Source organism: Phalacrocorax aristotelis, chromosome 1 (genome assembly GCF_949628215.1).
Source record: "Phalacrocorax aristotelis chromosome 1, bGulAri2.1, whole genome shotgun sequence".
NCBI classification, from domain to species: domain Eukaryota; kingdom Metazoa; phylum Chordata; class Aves; order Suliformes; family Phalacrocoracidae; genus Phalacrocorax; species Phalacrocorax aristotelis.
In genome coordinates this window covers 174,396,399-174,418,459 of record NC_134276.1, presented here as the reverse complement: position 1 = coordinate 174,418,459, position 22,061 = coordinate 174,396,399, and the positions used below count along the sequence as shown (strand labels likewise).

The 22,061-nt window shown below is 39.1% G+C and overlaps 1 protein-coding gene across 3 annotated transcripts in view; it reads left to right on the top strand.

Annotated features, from left to right (window-relative positions):
• PTPRQ (protein tyrosine phosphatase receptor type Q) overlaps nucleotides 1-10,490 on the top strand; it is a 145,550-nt gene extending 135,060 nt beyond the window's left edge. For 2 of the 3 annotated variants that reach the window (XM_075080737.1, XM_075080738.1), the window contains 4 exons: nucleotides 424-572; nucleotides 2,327-2,462; nucleotides 6,108-6,231; nucleotides 6,517-10,489. In XM_075080737.1, coding sequence (XP_074936838.1) covers nucleotides 424-572; nucleotides 2,327-2,462; nucleotides 6,108-6,231; nucleotides 6,517-6,554 — 447 coding nt within the window. In that variant the 3' untranslated portion in view covers nucleotides 6,555-10,489. Of the gene's footprint in view, nucleotides 1-423; nucleotides 573-2,326; nucleotides 2,463-6,107; nucleotides 6,232-6,516 lie in introns of all 3 variants that reach the window. The other variant, XM_075080736.1, reaches the window with a different exon arrangement.
• The last annotated feature ends 11,571 nt before the right edge of the window (nucleotides 10,491-22,061 follow it).

Here is a 22,061-nt window from a genome sequence, read left to right as displayed (position 1 = left end):
TCAAACACTTAGAAAATATATTCCTGTTTACCAACGTATGTGTGTATTTGCCTTGACTACATTAGATCAGCCTTGCTTTTCCCTAAATAAATTTGTCAGTCCAGTTCACTAAACTTCTAAAGGAGCTGTAGAAACTTCAACCTGTAATCTACAAATCACATTGATATAGTGACTGAAGTCAAATGGAGAGGACTGCTGAAGTCATTAATACTTCCTGAAAGATGGACTTGATGCCATCTCTCTCAAAAAACCTGCCATAAGATCCGTGCACAACAAATTATCCTTTGGCACAAGTACATCCTATAATTATTATGCTATTGTGCCTTTCTTTTTTACACGAAATCGCTGAGAAATTTACATGTTGCTGACTGGATCTTCTGTCACATTTCTTCTGCAAAACGTGTCTTATTTTGTATTTTTCAGCATGGAGACTGCATGATGGTGCGGCAGTGTAACTTTACTTCTTGGCCAGAACATGGAGTCCCTGAAACTACTGCACCAATTATCCATTTTGTAAAACTTATCCGTGCAAGTCGAGCACATGATAATACACCGATGGTAGTTCACTGCAGGTAAGCATATTCACCAAATCATTAGTTAGTATCTTAAAATTTCAAGTGCATGTTAATGCTCAGGGAAGTTGCCAGAACAACAATGAAAAGTGAGTGCACAGGCATGGTTCTAGTATGGACAGCAGTCAAGGTTTCTCTAGCAGTGCTCCTTAGTCCTTTCTAGGAGGTAAAATGCCAAAGCGTGTCTTTTCCTCCATTCTTGGAAATCCCGTTGAGGTGATGTCAGTGAAATAGTTACTTCAACAATTACCATATGGTACTGCTGGATTTATCTCAGTTTTCCTCTTCATTGTAAGAGGAGGAATAGCAACCAACATGTTGGGTTTAATTATTTCTATTATAAGTATAGCTCTTCTTAAGAAATAAGTATTAAAAATTGTATTTAAAATGTACAGGTCACATATCGAGAGAGAAACTATTTGGGAGCCACAGAGAATGACAAATAGGAGTAATAGTTTACATATGCCAGATTTCAAGCCTGGGTGCCTGTAAACAGCTAAGATCTATATTTAGGCTCTTAAATGGTCCGGTGGTTAGAGGTGTTCAGCTGTCATAGTTCCCATTGATTTCATACTCAACACTCTTAAACAGCTATTTCAAAGAGTAAGTGTGTGGGGAAGGCTAAGTCTTCAGGAAGGTGGTGAGTGTGTCTGCATTTTATATGCAGGTCAGTATTCCCACTAAATGAGTGAGAACACTCCAAAATCGTGATCTGAACTCAGTGGTCTGCGATTGATCCTTTGCTGTCTGTGTGAGTCTGGAAATATGTGGAAGGAAGAGCTGGGTTTGGTGCCACAAATCTCTTCCCTAACTGTCCAGTTATCATGCATGGGAGTTCTTTTTATTTGTCCTCAGTGTCCTACAGGTGCCACCCACAATGGGTGATAAAGCATCTTTTTATTGGTATCGTTGACAGATTGACATTTCCCTCAACTGCAGGAGCCAGAAAGACTGTTACAGGAGAGAACTACATGGTCTTCATGTTTTGGGGACACTTATGTGCTCTGGGGCCCCTCTGCAATGAATCCTATCCCTTTTTCACAACACGGATACATAAAAGGGCCAGCATGGGCCGGATACTCTACCACCACTCAAAAGCAGCAGTATGTGTTCTCATATCCAGAAAGCTCATTCATTACTTTCTGCTCATAAGATCTTGCAGGTTCAAGAGAGTTTTGCTATACATTTCCTGATTATCTGCAGTGATATACTCCGCATTCATTACATAAACTGCAGAGAAGTTTGACAGCGATTTTAAGAAAATCCTATTTGTTTTCAAGCCTTGGTAGCTACCAGTGTGTCTTGCACACACATCCTCCTTTTAAACGTATTTTATCTTAAATGTTTTGCTAGATCCCATGATGTTTTCTCTCAAATATCAAAAGCGTCACAGAATCCAGGTGTGATGTCACAAAGTCTTCTGATTTTTTTTCTTTGAATTAGTGAGCCCTAGAGAATTCACATAAAAGTTTTAGGATCATTTTTCCACTTATACAGACTTGGTTTAGTTACATCTCATTTGTCTGATGCAAACCCTTGTAAAATCAAAATCAGAGCATGGGTCAAATCCAGATTTCACTTGATCCCACTCAGCAAGGAGACACACACACACACAGAGAAGTAAACACTGAAAAAGATTTATTTTTTCCAAAGTTTTCTTTCCATAATAAACTTAATTTAAGCAGCATATTCTAAGAGATTATTTTATACTAAAAAAATTAACATAAACTTTATTTTTTGTATTATGTTTGTAGTGCTGGTGTTGGAAGAACAGGTGTTTATATTGCACTTGACCATTTAACCCAACATTTAAGTGACCATGATTTTGTGGATATCTATGGACTTGTAGCTGAGTTAAGAAGTGAAAGAATGTGTATGGTACAGAATCTGGTAAGATTTATATATTTATCTATTCCAGTTTCCTGTTAAAAAGTTTGTCATCTGATCTCCTACAAAACAAGACTAGATAGCTCGGAACAATCAGCCAGTCAATACATTTTCTACTAAATCTTGCTTCTATTTGGATTTCAAGCATTGTGCAATTGTATTCCTTTAATCTATTTAAATATATTTGGCCAGCAAAGTCTTGACAAGTGCTGAAAAGAGTCCCAAGATACGTAGTTTTTAGAAGCTAAATTATAATTTCTCAGACTTTGAGAAAGTTTGTTTCAAGTTTTGGGTGAAGAACAGTTATTAAATGAAAAAGGGATTTGCTCATGCACTACTTAAGTTGACTTTATTTACTACTGAATTGTATGTATATTTAGCATATCCTCCAAACTTTTAAATATTTATTTACGTTTGACCTCATTAACGATTCCTTGATTCTTTTTAAATTGCTTCAAATAAAATAACACATAGGATAGAATTAAGCACAGTCTTCAGAGTTTGCAAAATCAAGGCAATGGTGGATTTTGGGTCTAAAAAAGTGCATTTCTGGCCGACTTACTGAGTATGGATACAAGTTAGGGACGACCTGCTTGTAAGGAAGACCTCTGCTGTATCTGGAGACCTGGATACAGGTAAAGGAGTAATAGCAGAGTTTAAAGCTAATCCTAAATGCCCAGTGGAATGGAAATCCATCTGTATTTGCATAAGGCTTCTGGAATAAGCCTCCTGAGGCCAGATCTAATGGAGGGCTGCTGCCTGAAGCCTCTGAGTCTACAGCATGACTTACCAGCTTCTCAGTATGGGTGAGCAGTTTCCACATGACTGGTGGTTGGTTTTAAACTGATTTTCAATGTGAGGTGTCTTCTTCCACTAGGAATGCAATTCTGCTGTTCCGTATCATGGCAGAATATATAAAAAGTGTGTCAGAATGTACAAAGAGAGTTTAACCTCTCTTCAGCAACTGCACTTCGGAAGATTTTGTGAGACCTTGTAGTGATACTGTGTCATGCTGTTTCTTGTAAGGAGCTGTCTGATTACCAGTTGCTTTCAATTTTTCTTTTTCAAGTCTTGATGCAGCTAAACAATTGCCAGGACTTTCCTGTGACAATGGATTCTGGGAATATGGGGGTTTTTTTGTTGTTTCACTCTTTTGACTAGAAATAGAATCATCTGAAAGTAAGGCAAATGCTGGAAGACAGTTTAATGAGAGGCCCCCCAAAATAGAATCTTAAAACACTAAGACTTTTAATAAGATCAGTGTACATTTTTATAATGTGTATTATTTTTGTGTACCTCTTCATTTGCATACTTTGGCAGAGGCTAGAAGAAGATGTGCCAAAATGCAATAGAAAATGATGGTCTCATAGTCTGATTTCCAAACAGATCAAGTATTGATTTATATGGTAGCTGCAAAATCCTGAGACAGGTTGTTCTGTGTCCAGGCCATTTCTAGCTCATGTTTACAAGACTACAAAATGCAGATCAGCACTAACACTTTCCCAAAGAGAACTGAACTTGTAAAGTTTTATGGCGGATTCAGTAGTCAAATTATTCTGATAGTTCTGTTACAAAATACTGTTCAGTAGTCTATATTCAGATTTCATGTGATGAGCACAGAAGATATGAAGAGGAGAGCAATTCCTTCCCAGAACTCAGTTTAGAGATCCCTCCGTCAAACTGTCAGTAAGATCTATGAGTAAAATAAATACAAACTGCTCTCAGACACATTTTTACTTGATTATAGCTTCAAAATAGTTTTACTTTCACCAACAGAGTCACTCTCTGTTACTGTAGCCAATGGGCACAGAATGGCCCACATCCATGCAATTAAACACCTCTGCAGTTACTTCTCTCTTCCCAAGGTCTCTGTAGGGAATGACCCATAGTTTGCAGCAACTCCTGAAACACACCTGGAGATTATGTGAGATAGTGCTGGTTCATGTGGATCAACAGTATGCAAGGGACTATCCAAACAATTTGAAGTAGTTTGGATGATTAAGTTCCACTGGCTGGCGATGTACCCAGACACTGTTTAATTCCCTAATGTAGATATAATTTCAATATACTGGTACTCTGCCTGGTGGCCTGTGCATTACCAAGGCCTGCCTTTGGACTACAGGTAAAGTGCATAACCTAATCTTTCGTGAATTATTTTATTCTTTCTCCCACTTCCAACCATAAAAAAGACTTTCAGATAATTAAGAATGTTGTTAATTCTAACTGGGAAAATAACTAGTCACACATACATTCCCCAGGTATCCTGCTTCACTCTCCCCTGGCAAACCCAGAAAGATTTTCATTGCTACATGCTCACGAGTAGCTGTATGAGTGCAAGAGATTATGGAATTTTCGGAGTCTGCCTTCTGAATTGGAATAACCAGTCTAAACTCCACTGAAGCTTAAGAGCTTCATTGTAGAAATCCACATTTGTCCAGAGGATCTGTTAGTCATCTTGCCAAGTCAAGTACAAAGGCTAGTTTGAAGTAATGCCATGCTGTTGCTTCAGTAAGCAAGCTATTGAAGAGTGTACTGGTACTGTGTACTTCAGGGGCCTGTGAAAGTCTGTTCTAATTACCCATGGCTCTGGAGCTGTGACCCTAAAATGTATCCATGTAATCAAATTTCTGTTATAAATCTGAGATGCTTCAACTGAAAACTGACAGCAGTTCTGAAACAAAATAGCAATTATTGAGCAGAAAAATTACACTAATATATTTACCCACGCAGAAGTCAAGGAAGTTAAAGTTATTTTTGTTATCTCCATCTGTAGCGATGTTCAAAACCCATCTGGACAAGGTCCTGGTCAACGTGCTTTAGCTGACCCAGCTTGAGCAGCAGGAGTTGCACTAGGTGATCTCAGGAGGTCCCTTCCAACCTAAACAAATCTGTGATCTGGCTCATTTTCTGCATCTACATGAACAGTACTTCTCCTATGTGTAGATACACTTAATCGATTTTCTTTCTATCTCTTTTCATTCTTCTATTTCATTCTTTATTTCATTATTACATTGCCTTTTTTTTTTTCTCTTTTCAGCAATCACTACCCAGAGTTACTTTATGTTGTTGGAAGTGTCAGATTAACTTTAGTTGCCCACCCTTTGCATTATATTCTCTTAAAGATGATGCTACATTCTAAGAAGTATCACTAAAAATAATGTGATTTTTTTGCTCTTAGCAATGGTGTGTGCTCCTAGAACATGTAGATTTACTTGAACTTTTGCATTTGAGTGCACCCTGCTGGTTTTCTTTATGCTAGAAAGAGGAAAATTTTCTTATCTAAATATTACAATTGTGGTTCAGTTTCTTCAGTCTGAATCTAGTGGCAAAAAGTAATCAAACAACTTTTCGCAGAAGAAACCTTTACAGAAAATTGTGGAACAGACCATCAGTGTCAGTTATGGTTAGTCTAATTTTATATGTCTAACTGAGTATAAGAATTAATAAGTTTTGACAAATTTTAACATATTATGCCTGATAATTAATGAAATCAGATCAGGCATATATGACATGGTTGAAGTGCTGAGATTGCTGAGTTAAACTGCAGTTACTTTGAGAACATCTAAATGTTATATAAAAAATTAAGTTTTTTGGTATTAGGAGTCCATTTTTCTTCTAATCAAACATCTTTAAATTCACACCTTACAGGCACAATACATCTTTTTGCATCAATGTGTATTGGATCTGTTGACAAGCAAGGGAAGTAGTCAGCCCATATGTTTTGTCAATTATTCAGCACTGCAAAAGATGGACTCTCTGGATGCCATGGAAGGTAAGGAGATACAGATTGTCTTGAATATTATTTTTTCATAGCAGGTGCATTGACTTATCCAAACTAAGAAGCAGAAACAAATACTTTGACATGCGTTTTTTGGCTTCAAAAGTGTAATTTTATAGGATTTTGCTGCCCTTTGGTCTCCTTCATGGTAATAGTCATTGCTCAAGACTCCCACTTTTTTCCCTGCAAGATCTTTTAATTTCAGCCAAAACAGTATCTACCATTAGTTACTATTTGTTTACGAGGTAGGTTAACGTAATGTATCTGTTTCTTTTGTAGGTGATGTGGAGCTTGAATGGGAAGAAACTACCATGTAAATACTGAGACTAAATATTAAAGATATTGAGGTTCTGAAAGTTAAAGTCATATTTTTCTAAGCACAGGGGCCAAAGTGAACTCCCCTATTTTGATGATTAAAACAAACACGGATGACTGAAACAGCTTTTCTTCTATTAATGTGCCTTCATAAATATGTTAAAGTATTTTATTCAGATCACTGAGCAATAATGATTTGGAGTACTTTTGCACAGACTCCACTTCTGGTATTATGTGAATAATGCATTCAGTATGGATTTAAACAGAAAGTGTGTTTGAGCATATTCCCTATTTCCGGTTATCTTTGTAAAAGAAGAAAAATGAGCCAAATACGATGTAAAAATTTCATATTCCAAGTGAACTTATTTTGGTGTGGATTTGCTGTGTTCTTTGTGTTGTGGTTTTAAGTAAAAGCTACATTTCCTTGAATCATTCTTGCTAGATTGGTTTCAGTGTTGTCAGCTCTTGCAGACTAATTCCAATACCATCACAGTGATCTTTACCTAAATGTATGTTCTTGTGTTTTGAATCTTTTTTTACGAGAGGTAGCATATCAGCTCATGATCCTGAACAGCTGAAGAGTCACCTTCTGACATGGGGAGGATTATTCAGCTTTTACACAACACACAGTAGCTCTTCAGGGACACTTGGGGCTATTTAAGCTATCTTATAATCACAGGGTTGTTTTTTTTAAATATACAATGGTGATTGCATATGTTCAGTGCTGAAGAATTTTACATTCCTGCTACTTTTTAAAGCAGACAAAACAAAGTAAAACTATACATTTAGTATATATTATAATGTATGTTAGATTGACCTGAGTAATAGAATGTTTATAATTCACTCACATTTCTTGAATATAACACTGTTCAGTATTTTGAAAGGTTGCTCAAAATTCAACAACGATGTATTTTATAACACAGAGTTGTCCAGTAAAAAAGTTGTTGCTCCTTTCTCAGGTTTGGTGAATCACTGTAGCCACTGAAAAGTATGGGAACTAATATTTGGAGATTTAGTCAAAGAGAACATCTTCCACTCCCACTGATTATCATTATCAGAAATAAATCTGAAACTGGAATGAGAGAAGCAGGAAGCTCTTACCTGAGAAACAAAGCAAAAACTGGTACAGTGGGAAGACCAGAGGGAGAATTAAACTGTGTGCCCATGTTTTACATGGAAGTGACAGTATTCAGTTGATATTACTGGGGGAAAGGGTTGATTGCTAAGTTTTTCTCTGTGTCAAGAAATGTATCATTCTAAATAATACTGAAGCTGTGACCTTAATCTGAGATGCAAAACACGATAGCAAAGAGGCTTTGGAGTTGCCATTTTATATGCTGTTCAGACGAGAAATCCATAGCCTGGTTGAGGCGTCAAGCTCAGGCGTGTCAGACGAACCTCTTTAGAACCTTGAAAGATGTGTGTGTGCGCGCACAATCTGAGCAGAATAGTAAGTGACCAAAACTTTACCTCTCTTAACTGTAGGTACCAGACAGAAAATACTATGCAGTATGTAACCTGGTATTTTTTCGTAAGTGAATGACAGTAGGTGTTTGATGTCTTTTTAGAAACTGGCAAGGATGGGGCAGTGAGGACCCTTTGTAATTTAGCAGAAAGTGCCAAATATCTAAAATGAAAATCAAAGAACAGCATTTAAGGAGATGGAAAACAGTCTACATAGATATTTTGGGCAATCTGTCTTTCAGGAAGACTGACGGTATTGTAAACATCACCTGTCAAGCTAAAAGGAAAACAATGCCTTTTAAAGCTGGATAGAGGGGGAGAGAGGTGATGTCCACAGCTGTTCAAGTCTCTGGCAAAGCATTCGGTACAGCTCTAGTTTCATTTGGTTCCTATGAAACATGTGTTCTTCATTTATTATACATGTACTTTAAAGTATTCTGACAAATTGCTTATATGGACTTACAGATGTTTTTCATGATTTGTGTTTGTACTTGGTAGCAGTACATGCAGGACTGTGATAAACTGGCATTATAGAGTCATAATCTTGTATAATCTTATATCCATAATGGTGGAATTTCTGTATGTGTGTCATTCCTCTTTCGACTGGAGGAAAAAGCTAAGAAGCCTTATGCAACTTAGAGATCAACTCCAGAAGTTCCAAATGTGCTTAAGTGTTTTCTGTTTTGTAAAATACTTAACGATGAAGATTTCCGCATCCTCCTTTAGGGGACCTGCCTGTGGTCAAACACTACGTTCAGTAGCATGCTTGCCTGACGACTTAGTAAGCTGCTAGAAAATGTGATACTCTCTTCTGTAGAGGCAAAGTGAAAAACTGAAAAGTAATTCAAGTAGTTTATTGTACAGTTTGATGTAAGAAATCTGATACATGCTGCATTGACACATTTTGCATTGTCTTTAGGGTAAAAGCCAATATTCAATATAAACTGGCCACAACTCCTAAGATACACAGTCAGAGATAGAAATATCTCCAAGCAATTCTCTCCAAGAACTAGTTTTCAATATAAATACAGCAGTAGTTCACTGACCTTCTCATGTGCCAGCCAGTTATTTCGAGGTGTAGGGGAGCACCTACATAGCAGGAGATCTCCCAGACCTCTGGTCAGTTGTGAAGGAAAAATTTCCACATGGACTCTTCCCTTTCAGCCCTCCTTCCCTTATGCAATGACACCTGTGGTGGTGTTATGGACAGAACTGGAGAGCTGGAGGCAAGCAGAATTTGTCCAATTGCTATTTTAAAAATATATGTATATAAAGCAGCACATCATTATGATTTTTAATTTTGCCACTCAATTTTCTACAGATTCTTGGCGCTAGTAATATAGCAAGAGTATACTCTATGAAAATTAGAAACTGAATGAATAAAAACTGGAGAAGAACACACAAATCTGTAGGATGATTACAACTGTATTGAAATTAGGTCATACTGTATGAAAGTATTCAGGCAATTTCTATACAGGCTGATCTATCTCCATACATAGAAGAAACGGTCTTTAAATATCTATCTTTAGAGCCAGTTCTGTTGGATACCATTAGAAAAGGCTACTGTCAGTGCCCTCAGAAACTGATCTGTTCTATTTACAAAAGTAATAGAAAGAGCAGAACAATTGATGTTGAGTTTAAAGTGCTTTTTTATACTGTTAAAGGAGTTGATAAAAATAATTGTGCATTGAAGCTTGTGCTTTTACTGTATACATGGAGTTATTCAGTAACATGATTGCATAATATTATGTGAAACATTAATAATGTGTATTAATCGGTGTGATGCCATCTGTGCGCTGCTGCAATACAAAGTCTGCTTGTATGCAGTTACTACAACAAAGCAGCAGAGAGCGATGAATCAATCGTATTTCATACTAAGGTAACATGACAGGGTGCCTTCCTGGCTGTGCACAGAAACTCCAAGACTCCTAGATGTGGACATGGATTTGCAGAGGTTCAGGCCACAGTGTCCTGTGAAGTCTGTGGGCAGAAGAGATTTTTTTTTTTTAATATTTTGACAGCAAGTTAAAATAAAACTTGAAAAGTACCAATTTCAGAGTATGTACTACATGTATATTAAGCATCACACAACATCACTGTCTATCCCCGGAAATAAAGAAACAATAAAAATAGACGGATCCAAATTAAGTTTTGTTTTAAGAACTCTGAAAAGTATCCAATTACCTCTCTGTTTGAGGGGATATACAATGAATTCAGATTGGTTTATAATTAAGCAAATGCCCATTCAGTGGTACAAAGCCTGCAACTCACTGAGTGCAGTAGGCTGTAACTGGAAACCATTGACACGTACTGTTGGATGTATCTTGGTCATTTTTGATTCTAGGGAACGGAGGCAGAGACAATGTACTGAAAAGTGATCCACTATTTCACCACTTTTCCGTGACTGTGGTGTCACCACGCTACGTACAGTGCTGAAAGGGCAAGTTCCTCCCAATATTGTTGTTCATGTTTTGTTCTGTTTTCTAATGCTGTATTGCTTGCCTATACGTGACTGCATTTGAAAGAATTGGAAACAGTAATATGGATCATCTGAGTTCAAACACTGTAGGAGTCATCTACACACATCCATCATTCTCAGGTAAGGTGTGCAGTGGCCTTACTTCAAACCTGCTGCCTATCCCTTTCGCTGCGAGTTGATTTCCAGGTGACATCACGGAATATCAGCTGCATTTTTGCGCTGGCCCTTGCCCAGAATACATTTTCTGCCCTGTCCTCCATGTGACTTGTGGTGATGAGGTATGAGACGAGTGCAAACCTACTTGTGTGCTTATCTCGGAGCTGAGCTGTGGCATCAGTCAGATGTCTTCGCAGCAAAGGCTCTGTATGCAATTGAAAGGATAAACTGGCTTCCTATCCAGAAGTTCCCCCTACCCTTGTAATAAATTCTGATATAAATTTTAGCACTGGTCATTGTTCAGTGTCAGCTGAAGACAGCAAAGTGGATTCAACGTTTGATATTTTGCATGGCGATTTTCTTTTCCCAATAACTTTTCCCAAGCCATGCTCAACTAATTACTTTAATTATTTATTCTCACAGCTCCCTTATCATGTAGGCCCTTTCTCAGGTTCCACTATGTAAAGAAAACTGAAAATCAATGGCTTTTCAGCACCGAATAACAATGTCTGTGACACATTTCACAGATCCCACTTCATCAGGCAAAGTTTGGGCTGAAGTTGTGCCTCTGTATTTCAGTTGAACGACAACATTTAGAAGGTTTCAGTTATATTTGGATCGTCTTACTCTGCTTGTTGATTGGTGTTACCAGGGTGATCTTTTTGTAGGATGACAGCTGCACCCAGCTATCCACTGTAATCATGAATAAACCATTCCAGTACTCTTTACAGTCAATAATGAGCTGAAGGAAGTTTTACAAGGATGTTCCCAAAATATTTTGCAGGAGATGGAGTTCTGGGTGATATAAAAAGAATCCTTGGATACTGGAAACCTAATATGCAACTAAAGCTCTACCATTCGCAGTTGCATTCCACGAAGCCTGCTGAGCTGGAAATGAGTCCTAGAAGACACAGAGCATACTTGGGACAGCATAACGCAACCGTTGGGCCGAGTACTGCAAGCTACAGGGCTCCCTTGCCGTCCAGGCAGGAGCGCACGTAAATAAGCTGCACTGTAAAACGTCCCTAACTCAAAACAGAAACACAGGAAACACCTATCATGACAGCAGGTAACAACCTTTGTGATTCGAGTTAGTGCTAGGAACCAAAGGGCTCGATTTAGTCAATTCTTTCACTAATCTTAAATATATTAACAAATGTTTTGGCACCACAAGTGTAGAACATGGGCACACAGAGTATAGACAGAGGAGAGGATTTTCTTCCACTAATGGAGGCATAAGCAGAAAAGTAATTAAGTCTGTATGTGTCTCTCCCTCCGTCTGCTGCCTGCGTGTGCTCACCAGCTGGGGATAACTGCACATAAATGAAATCTATCCACTTTTGATTAATATCTTGATAATCCCTTTCTCAGAATCCAGCATAAAAGAGTTCTGTGCCTTTTTATTTACCCATCTTCTGTTGGCATTTAACTATTTTTTCTTATGGGATTCTACTACTTCTGTGTCAGTATTACAGAGACAATACGAATAGCATGAATCTGGGCTTGCATATTGTGCAAAGAATTCTTAAATGAGCTGCAACAGCTCAATACTGCACTCCAGGCATGGGCAAGGAATTGACCTGAGGAGACTGGCTGCCTCGCATGTAACCTTACTCTCTTTTGAGAACAGGGCAGTTACCTGACGAGGCACTGTTCCCAGCAGGGACTCCCAAAAATGTTCCCAAAGCTGACTGATATGTAGGATTTTAATCTGAACTTTGCTCTGCTAAGGATAAATAAGAAAATTCAGAGCTAGCATTGTCACCGAAACCTTTAATTGTTGTGCAAATCGCTAAAATTGTATGCGTAGTGCAATTAGGCAAACAGACACCCCTTTCCAATCTGGACCTTGAACACTAAAGATCACTGATTATCTGTGATTTGTCTTGTGTTTGTTCTTCTTTGGTGTAATACCTTGACAAGGCCTAGATCAGCACTCTAAATCTTTCCCTATGTTACAGTTTAATTAATCTTGCCTAGTTTTAGCTATATCACAGTTACACATTCAATTTAAGCCAACCGTCTTCTGTTTTCAATGGGGAGACATGGACATACAGAGAGGATGGTTCGTGCCAGATCTACAGCAGGTGTGTAAGAGAGGCACACCTATACAGAAGTGAATTTACTCTGTGCCTCTCTCCTTTGGCTATAGGAGTTTAGACAACTCAACTATCTGCCAAATATTGTATTCTGTAAATTTCAGCAGAGAGCTTCTAAACAAAATGTACCCTTTGTACCAGAGGTACAATTTAGTTTAACTTCAGTAGGAAATGGAACATCTATGCAAATGCATCACATAATTCCTTGTCCAAATCCCTGTGCCGAGAAGAGTAAGTCACAGGGACTCATCTTTGCTGCTTAGGACACTGAGAAGCAAAACCTCTCGTTTAACTGGTATTAATAGTGCCTTAAGCTTACAGAGACATACCATCGTCTTCATGGTTCGCATTCAAAGTTTTGACATGTTTCTCTTTTATATATTTTTTTTTTTTCTGTTTCAAAATGGGAATTTTTAAATATTGACTTTGGAATAGTTACAGATTGTCTTTGGAAAATAGTGAGCTGACCTGATAAAACAGCTGTAAGGAGGATGCTTTGATAAAAAAAATTTCTATAATGGCGGCCACATTATTGCAATTCCTCAAAAATATACCTACTTCCTGTGGGGTGGCCATTGTTGTAAGCACATATTTGCTAAATATACTGTACACTAAGAATGTGACTGAATGCTCAGGAAGGCAGATATATTTATCACTTCTTGATTTTTCCATTCTTTTTGCCTTTCCAATTCTTATCCTTTACAGGCACTCCTAAGCAGGTTTTAGGGACATATCAGGTTGCTGGTTAACGGAGATTAATTGTGTCAGCTATACTAACAATGTACAAACTTAATGAGACAAACATTCCTCTCCTGCATACTGTTGTGCTCTCTGTGAAACCAGAAGGGATCCCTGACATCACCACAGGAGTCAACTGGCAGTCACAGAAAGATGGTCCTGGGCTAGTGTGGGAGAAAATCTGTGCTTAGTTCCAAGCTTTCACAAACTTTGCATGTCTGAAACAAATAATTTCTGTGTCTCTCAACTCCCTATGCTAAAAAATATGATAATAATTACGTATTAAACCTTTTCCCTAACATTTACGCGTCCTATCTATTTATATTTGGAAGCTCTGTTGGGAAAGCAGTTTCTCCCAAAATTTCTTTATACACCTCCTATCATGACTAAGAATGCTTTCAAAGTAATAAATTCTTTCTCCTATCAATGTCATCCCAAAACAAACCAATGGCCACTAGATCGTCAGGAGTCACTATGGGCAGCATCACTGCCACACAATGCTCATGCTTTGCTTTGCCTCCACCATCCCTTCAGGTCTCTCATCTGGACACTAACTTCATCTTTCTGGAAAGGTTCCAAATGAGCACCCCAGGAGCACAGCGCGTATTTGTCACAAAAGCCATCTTCCTTGTTCAGTCTTTGGGCAAAAGGATCTGCGTCTGGAATAATAGAAAAAATGACAAGGATTAATTTAAGATGCCACCATTTTTTCTAACTTGTGATCGCCGTTGTGATGTACCACATCCACGCATCCTTTATCACGCGCGCATGCGCAAGCAGATCCTCAAGCTCTTGAAATTAAAGGCACGTCCAAACCCATCAGGTCGGGTGTGCCTAGCTTGCTTCAGGTTAGCAAAGGGAAGCATGACTTGGATTAATAGTCATGACCATTAAGTCTTGATCTACAGAAGTAATTAATTCTCATTAAAAGAAAAAAAAAAAAAGGAACTTGCAAGGGGCCAGACTGAAGCTTCCCTTTTCTGAATGTGCACTGGAACGAGTGGCAAGTTGCTGTAATGGAGCTGTGAAATACTTCGGGCTGTCATATTATCTGGTTCTCTGAAACCAAGAACAGTGTTCAGCAGGGTCCTGTGAGGAGACTTTGTGAAATATAAAATTGCTACAACAGCTGAGAGAAGGAGAATGCTTCCATTGAGTGAAAACTAATGAACAAGTGTCAAAATGGACAGTCGGTGTCAATTCCAGAAGGATTTAAAACTTAGACATGAGCTTGAAGAAATCATGTTAATAGAGCCAATATCTGTATGATAACAACCTTGTACTTCACAAAAATCCATTGTGAACAACGTGTTTGACACAGCATGTATTAAAATGCTTAGGAGAAAAAAATAGTGTTAATTAAATATAGAAATACTATATTCCACAGATATTCAACATTGTACAATGTGTTTTCCTTTTCCCTGAGAAACAAATTCCAAACATAAGCCAGAGTTCAGTAGTTTGATGAACTTTGGTAAAAAGTTCATCTTTCCAAAGAAGCAAACCAGTGAGAAAGCCCTTATGGTTTTATTTCTAAGGGATTACAAATTAAATGAAACAAGATTTTCTATTGCTATTTTAAAATAATTCTGTAGGATCTATATGGAATATTTTCAATCACATTTAGGAACTCGAGAGAGTACGTACTGCAGAAGAACTATGTATAGTTCTTAGAGAAGGACTGCAAAAATACTTTTAGGCTTTATATTTCAGCAGAGGCTAGTCTTGTGTTGCACACAGCTTACACACAATTCAAATAAAGTTCCCATGCCAAAGGAATATCACACGGCTGGCGGCGAGGGTCTGCTGGCGATGCAGGGTCATCCAAACCCCTGACTTTGAGAGGAAGTGAGCCAGTGGAAGCTGTTGAGGCCAACGTCATCCAAATAGCCCGGACACTCAGCCCAGTCCCGTTTCACAGTGGAGCAGTGGGATCACAGGGCAGTCAGTGCCGCCTCCTGCACGCCAGCCTTTCCGAACGTACGCTCCTCTCTCGCGTGTCTGTATACCAGAAACACTTGCTGCTCTTGGGCACAGGAAGTTCTCAGTGTACAGACCAGGCAGGTTGCAATCCACTCCATATTCCGTGGAGATCTTTTGTGTGTGAAGTTCTCTTCTTTTTTCTCTTTTATTATCTTTTTTTTCCTGAAGGTCAAGGAGGGAGGTATTGAGGGAGGAGTAATGACATAAAGCAGGAGTTGGCTTGTGCCAGAGGATTTCAAGGACATTTAAGTGTAACAGTGCTTAACTCTCGGGCATCCTGCTGTTCAGCAGAATCCTTAGCTGACAAGTGCGTGCCCGAACTCAAAGCATGTAGAAAAATATCCACTTAAGAAAGGCACTCTCAGAAATTATGAATGGGACCCAGGAGACGAGGACCGATAATGCAGATAGAAAGCAGCAAAGTGTACATGCCCACACAGCTCTAGGATTGTGACACCCCCTTGTTAGGGAATCATCATCTGATTATGATTCAATTCTTGTCTAATTCAATTGGAGTTACCAATTCTGATTTCCCCTTCCAAAAAGAATCCAGGAGTAAATCTCTAGGCTTGTATTTTAAGCACTCGATTAATACATAGGAGACACTGATTTACTTTCATCCTCTGATTCAGAAGAGGGACCTGTTTATCCTTGTTTATCTCAGGCAAATATGCCGATCCCTGGGCTAAGGCTGCCGGGGAATCACGTGTGCGTGATCTGCCTTGCCCCAGTAATGCCACTTCCAAGAATATTCAAATATTCATTCAGAAGGGGCTGTAGCCTGAGGAGGGCAGGCTCTCACATGAAATGTGGAAAGCAGCTGTTCCAACACCCAAGCACAGTATTAAAAAAAATTACAGGAGCCTGGCTGGATCTTCTCCCTCCCTGCAAGAGCTCTGATACCTAGACTGCCTTTCTTTTTCCATCCTTAATTCTCCTCAGTTATCCCAAACAAAGTAGAATTCTTTCTAATAGAGAACAATGACAGGATAATTCATAGCAAAATAAGGTAAAAAAGGACTCTTAGGGAGTCTCATAATCTGTCATATTTTGCTTGAAGGCTACATCACTCCTGGCGGAGGTTTATATAAGCTGCTGCTCTGCAGCTAAGCCAGACTGGTGTTTTTCCTTCCATTAGGAGACTTACCTAAATGTGCCTTGCTATAACTAATCACATATATTTTTTTCTATCAACAGAATCACCAGCATCAGTTTACTCTGTTCCTCTTTGCAGAAATTGTTTCCTGTTTGCTTGATCACTGCCAGCACTTTCTCTTGACTTTTCTGTTCTCTAGTCTCAACATTTACTCAGATGATGTTTCTAAGCCTCTCATCATTCTTGTTAGCGTTCTGTGTTTACGTTAGTTGCACCAGCTGTAACTGTTTTGAGATGCAGTGCAGCGCCTGAAAACGGGTGCAGGACTACAGCGAAGTCTCACCAGCCTAGAACAGGACAGAAGGACTGCCTCGTGTGCCTCCTTCCTGTTCGTATGTCCCAGTGGGATGTGTGGGGTTTTTTTCTCCACAGCGTGACATGTGTTCATCTTATGATTCACTGTAACCATCACTTTCCTTTTGTAGAATTACACCTGCCTAGTTACTCAGTCTATATTTCTGCAGTGATCTGGCTTGCCTAAGTGCTCATTTGTACCCTTGTCCTCATCAAATTGAAACCTATTAAAGACTATATTTCTGATTCATCACAATCAGTTTGAAATTTAAGCATGTCCTCCAACAAGCTGATAATCCATACCATCTCTGTGATATCTGCAAACTTGATGAGCGTATTCTCTATTCCATCGTCTGAGTTATTAATTGAGACATGAGTTCCCAGAGCAGAACCCTGGGAAGTCCCTTATTTGAGAGTTCTTCTTTGATGAGTTTCCAAGGAGTTGAAGGAGCAGTTCATCCTGGAGGTCATCTCCAGGCATGTAGACGAGAAGAATGTCTCTTTCCTGGAAACGTTCAAAACCCACCTGGACACGTTCCTGTGCCCCCTGCTCTGGGTGTCCCTGCTCAAGCAGGGGGGTTGGACGAGATGATCTCCAGAGGTCCCTTCCAACCCCTGCCATTCTGTGATTCTGTGAATACCCATAGGAGTTTCATCCTCCTAGTCTTCATATGAGGATGCCATGTGAAACTGTATAAAAAAGCTTCATTAAAATCAAGTAAGCGACTTCCACTTATCCCATAACCACAAGAATTGTTCTCCTGTTACGGCAGTACAATAAATTGATTTGGCACAGCTTAGTCTTGAAGATTTTTATAACAGAACAAGACCGCTCCATGTTGGCATTATTCACCCTTTTGTATTTTTCCAGGTGCACACATTGTCTCATTTGCCAGTATTTTCACAGAAACTTAGGTCAAACTCCTCATCTACAAGTCCCTCTTTCCTTCTGTTTGAGAATATGCATTACATTTGCCCATCTATATTCTTCTGCAATATCACTCATCGCCCACAAGTTCTCAAAGATACCAGGCAATGGCACTGAGAGCAGTTACTAGTGCTAACAATTTTGTTAACCAGCTAAATGCACTTCATCTTTTAATTGTAATTTGTATTGACAGAGGCATTAAGCACAGTATCATCTGTTAATGGCGTTCTCTCTGTTCAGGCTCCCTTAGCTGTCTTGCTATTGCAATATTTGATGAAAGTTTCTTCCTGAAAGTGATTTCTTGCTTTGTCCTTTGCCTTTCTGATTTTGCCCTAACATGTGTATGCTATCCTTTCTTTCCCAGCCTTAGTTCTGTCTTTTTTTTTCCCTATCTTGTTCATGACTGCTTTTCCTCAGTTTTAGAATATAATAATTTAGGCTGTAAAAGACCTGTGAAGCTCATCTAGCCCAGGGCCAGCTTCAAAGTTTGATCAGGTTACTCAGGGTCTTGTTTTGTCAAAGTCACCGTTTATCTTGTGGTTTCACTAAGAGGTAGTTACAGCCTTGTCGAGAAGAATGACATTCTGGTAAGTCCTGAACCGCTACATAAAATGCCCCTGGCTAAGCTCTGTTTTAGAGCACACATCTAAACATCTTATATTCTAACATCTAGAAACTGTGTTCTGAGTCCATCTGTTCTAGGTCCTACCAATATGCCAGGCAGAAGCATACTAAAAATAATGCACCTAGCTGCTCCACTGTGCCAACAGGGATTTCTGCATACGTCCAGAAGATGATGGTTAGATACCTTTGGCAACTTACTGAAGAAAACATAGCACATATACTTTTCAGACATCTCTAAGGTTTTGCAGCAAGGCCTGAAAACGTGCATTGTGAATTTAGGCACCCAAAGTGGGGCACAGGCAGGTGAGTCCCATGTGGAAGTAGGCCCCTGATGGCATGGCTGCTAATTGGTATGTGCTAACCTATGCATTACCTGATGTCTGTTGGCAGCTCTGAGACCCTTCTCATGGTTAGGCCAAGAAGGATTATCTATCTAAGTTTCCTTTCACCAGCGTGTCCTTTGGGACCTGATCCTACAAGCACTATCAGATGTAAGTAATTACAAAAAGTACTCTGGGAGGCGAGACACTCTTGGGATGTTCAGAAAGGGATTAGATTAATTCATGGGCAACATGTCTGTAAACAGCTACTAACAGGACTAGGCAGGGATGTGCCCTATAACATCCCTGATTAGACAGTTCTTGATACTGAGGAAGTACAAAGGGAATGGATGACCAGAAGTGGCCCGGCTCACAGGCACTTTCTAAATAGTCAGAATATTCTGCTAGATGGACCACTGGGCTGACCCCACAGGAATTTCTCATGTATTGTATATTTCTTACATATGACTTTTTTTTTTTTCATTGTACTAAATGCTGGAAGAGCCACTCACACTAATCCATTAACTATTTCTGTAAGCTTACTGCGTCAAAGAACAACTATGTGGATGATGGACATCATAAGACTATATACAAGACAGGTCTGATGACTTTGATAATTACTGAAGGAAGCCGTTTGGTTCAGCTCAACAGTTGCTATCACATATGAATTCTTATGGGAAAAAGGAATGTAAGGATGGCTGAGGTTAATCCAATCTGTTCCCGCTAGTACTGCATTGCCTCAGGCATGCAGAGTTAAGATCATAAAGATCTGAACTAAGATGCCAGCTTGCTGAACTGATGCTAGTGGACAAGGAGTGCTATGGAGGGCAATGAGAACTTGACAAGTCTTATCATGCAATCTCTTTCAAGAATATCTGTAGTGCATTTCTGGTTGTCCTCACCACAGTTTGGCATGACTGCTTGTTGGGATCAGCAGTGTGCAATGACAGCTTAAATGAAAAAGCTGTTAGTATAACTTGAACTCATCATGCACAAATCAATTCAGTTGTCTGATACTACTAGAGCTGCAAAATAAGGATGAAGAATTCATGTTACTACCTTGGATACCTGTGATGAAAATAATCTCAAGGTATTCAAACCAAAAGCTATCACAGTCAGAACGCTAATTCCTTGCAAGGGCCTGGTACAGCTGATAAGACCATTCCAGATCATGGCTTACCCAGAAATTTTGGGGCTCTTGAAAAGCCACATTAAGTACTTGGACTAACTTTAGTCTTATTTACAAGTCTCTGTATTCTTGTGTCAGTTTGAGTTACAGGCATGACTGTTGGTCTGCGCATACATGCATGCACGCCGTTCTTGAATGTGCTGTAACTAAGACATCTCAGGGACTTTCTTCAGAAACAGAAACACAGTTACAATTTCTTTTTTATTGGATAGCTCATGTTGGTGAGGAAAAAAATTTTTTTAGTTTTTTAGTTTGTTTGCTTCTGGCAGTTTCTCTAATGATCATCAAATTCTTGCTCAACTTTCAGTTCAGGGACACTGAGACTGTCATACATCTCAAGAAAGTGATATTGCTGTTTTCCAGTCTCATATTTTCTCCTCTTACTTCAGATACATGCATGGCCTTGTGAGCAGCTTCAAACTTCCCAAAAATTCTAAGTTGAAGTTCACTGCTGATTGAAACCAGCATCAGGACGTAATGATAGCACTGAACAGCTGGAATTCTGGAAAATAGTTTATGTGAAGTGTTACAAAATTCCTGAAACCATGGAAGCATCAAATTGGAGGTGCTTGACTGAGAAAGTTCCCCAATGAGAGGTGATAATCTGAGCATCTTCAGACTCTTTATTGTTTATAAACTTTGCTGCTGCCTGTGTAAGATCAACTTCTGCAAAGCCAACATCCTCTGCCTGGAAAGACAGCTAAATATAAGCAGCCATGAGGCATTGATGCTGCTTCAGCGAACTCACACGCTGCCTTTCAGCCAGTGTAATGAATAATTCAGTTTGTAAAGATGGTGCCAGTTGTGTGATCGTTTAATAACTCCCTGTCCCATGAAATACTCAGGCCTAGCATCAGCTGACTCAGGACAAAAGAAATAGAGAGAGCGAGGGGGAGAGAGAGAGATACACCAAGTCTGTCTGTAAATTGTCATCACTTTTGCATGCAAATGGAGAAACACTGATGATCCAGAACCTTCAGGGGTCTCTCTTCTCCAAAAGTAATTTCAATTAATTAGCTGTTAGTTGGCAGTCTTTCCTGGTAATTCTTCATTAATGACACTGATATCTTGGATGTTAATTTCTAATTCTCTTGTAATAATAAGAAGTGATAAAGGTTATTTCCTTGGAAAGAACTGTAGAAAAAGGTTGTCTAAGGCTTCTCATAATATCAGTTTCTTTACCATAATGTCCTTGAAGCTTAGTAGATTGTCCAGGATGGACTTTGCAGATTGAAAGATGATAAAAGATTGAATCTTCAGAGACAACCAGCATCAGAGACAACTTCTCTATCACCCATGTCACTGCTAATGATCATTCTTGTAAACGTTTCAGAGCCTTTAGATTCTTCACTGTGTATCTTCCAAATATGACAAACTTTTTATTGTTAAATACTTGTTGGATACTTGCAGATGAGAAACTTTGTTAGGTGATTCTCTTTCATACTGTTGAGTGGGCTCAACTGTCCTTGTAGGAACACCACTCAGAATCTTTAAATTGATACAAAACCCACTGATGCTGTCCCCCACAGCCAAAGCAGAAATTTGGATGATTTTGTATTGTCTGGTGAATGTTAATGCGGTTGAGTTTTCAGTGTTTGCACCAATGACTTTATCAATGACAGTCATATTCCTGATTCCAGTTCAGTCTGATTGCTTCTTTTCCTGTAGCAGTTTGCAGACCGGTAATCAGTTCTGAAATAGAAGTACTGTCTTGCATATCTTTTACTTAGTTCAACAGATCCTGATTCCTCAAAGCAAGGCTTACTGAAGACAGCAATATGAATGCAAGAAGAAAGTAGTCTGCGATTAGACTCGTACCCTGAAAGCTGCCTCCCTGCTGTAAGCACAACTGCTCTCATTACCTTTGCTCGCTATTGAATTTGCAATTTGCTAATGAACATGGCTGCAAGTAACCAATTCTGAAGGAAAATAAAGATAAGGCGCAGTTACATGAACTGGTAAATGCCATGCTCTGACCTCATCTGGTTTTAACTCCTCCCTTTTCATAAACCATCTGGTTTCAGACAACACCTGCAGACATTGCTGAAAAGTTAGTGCTGTTCCACTACAGCTGTCCCA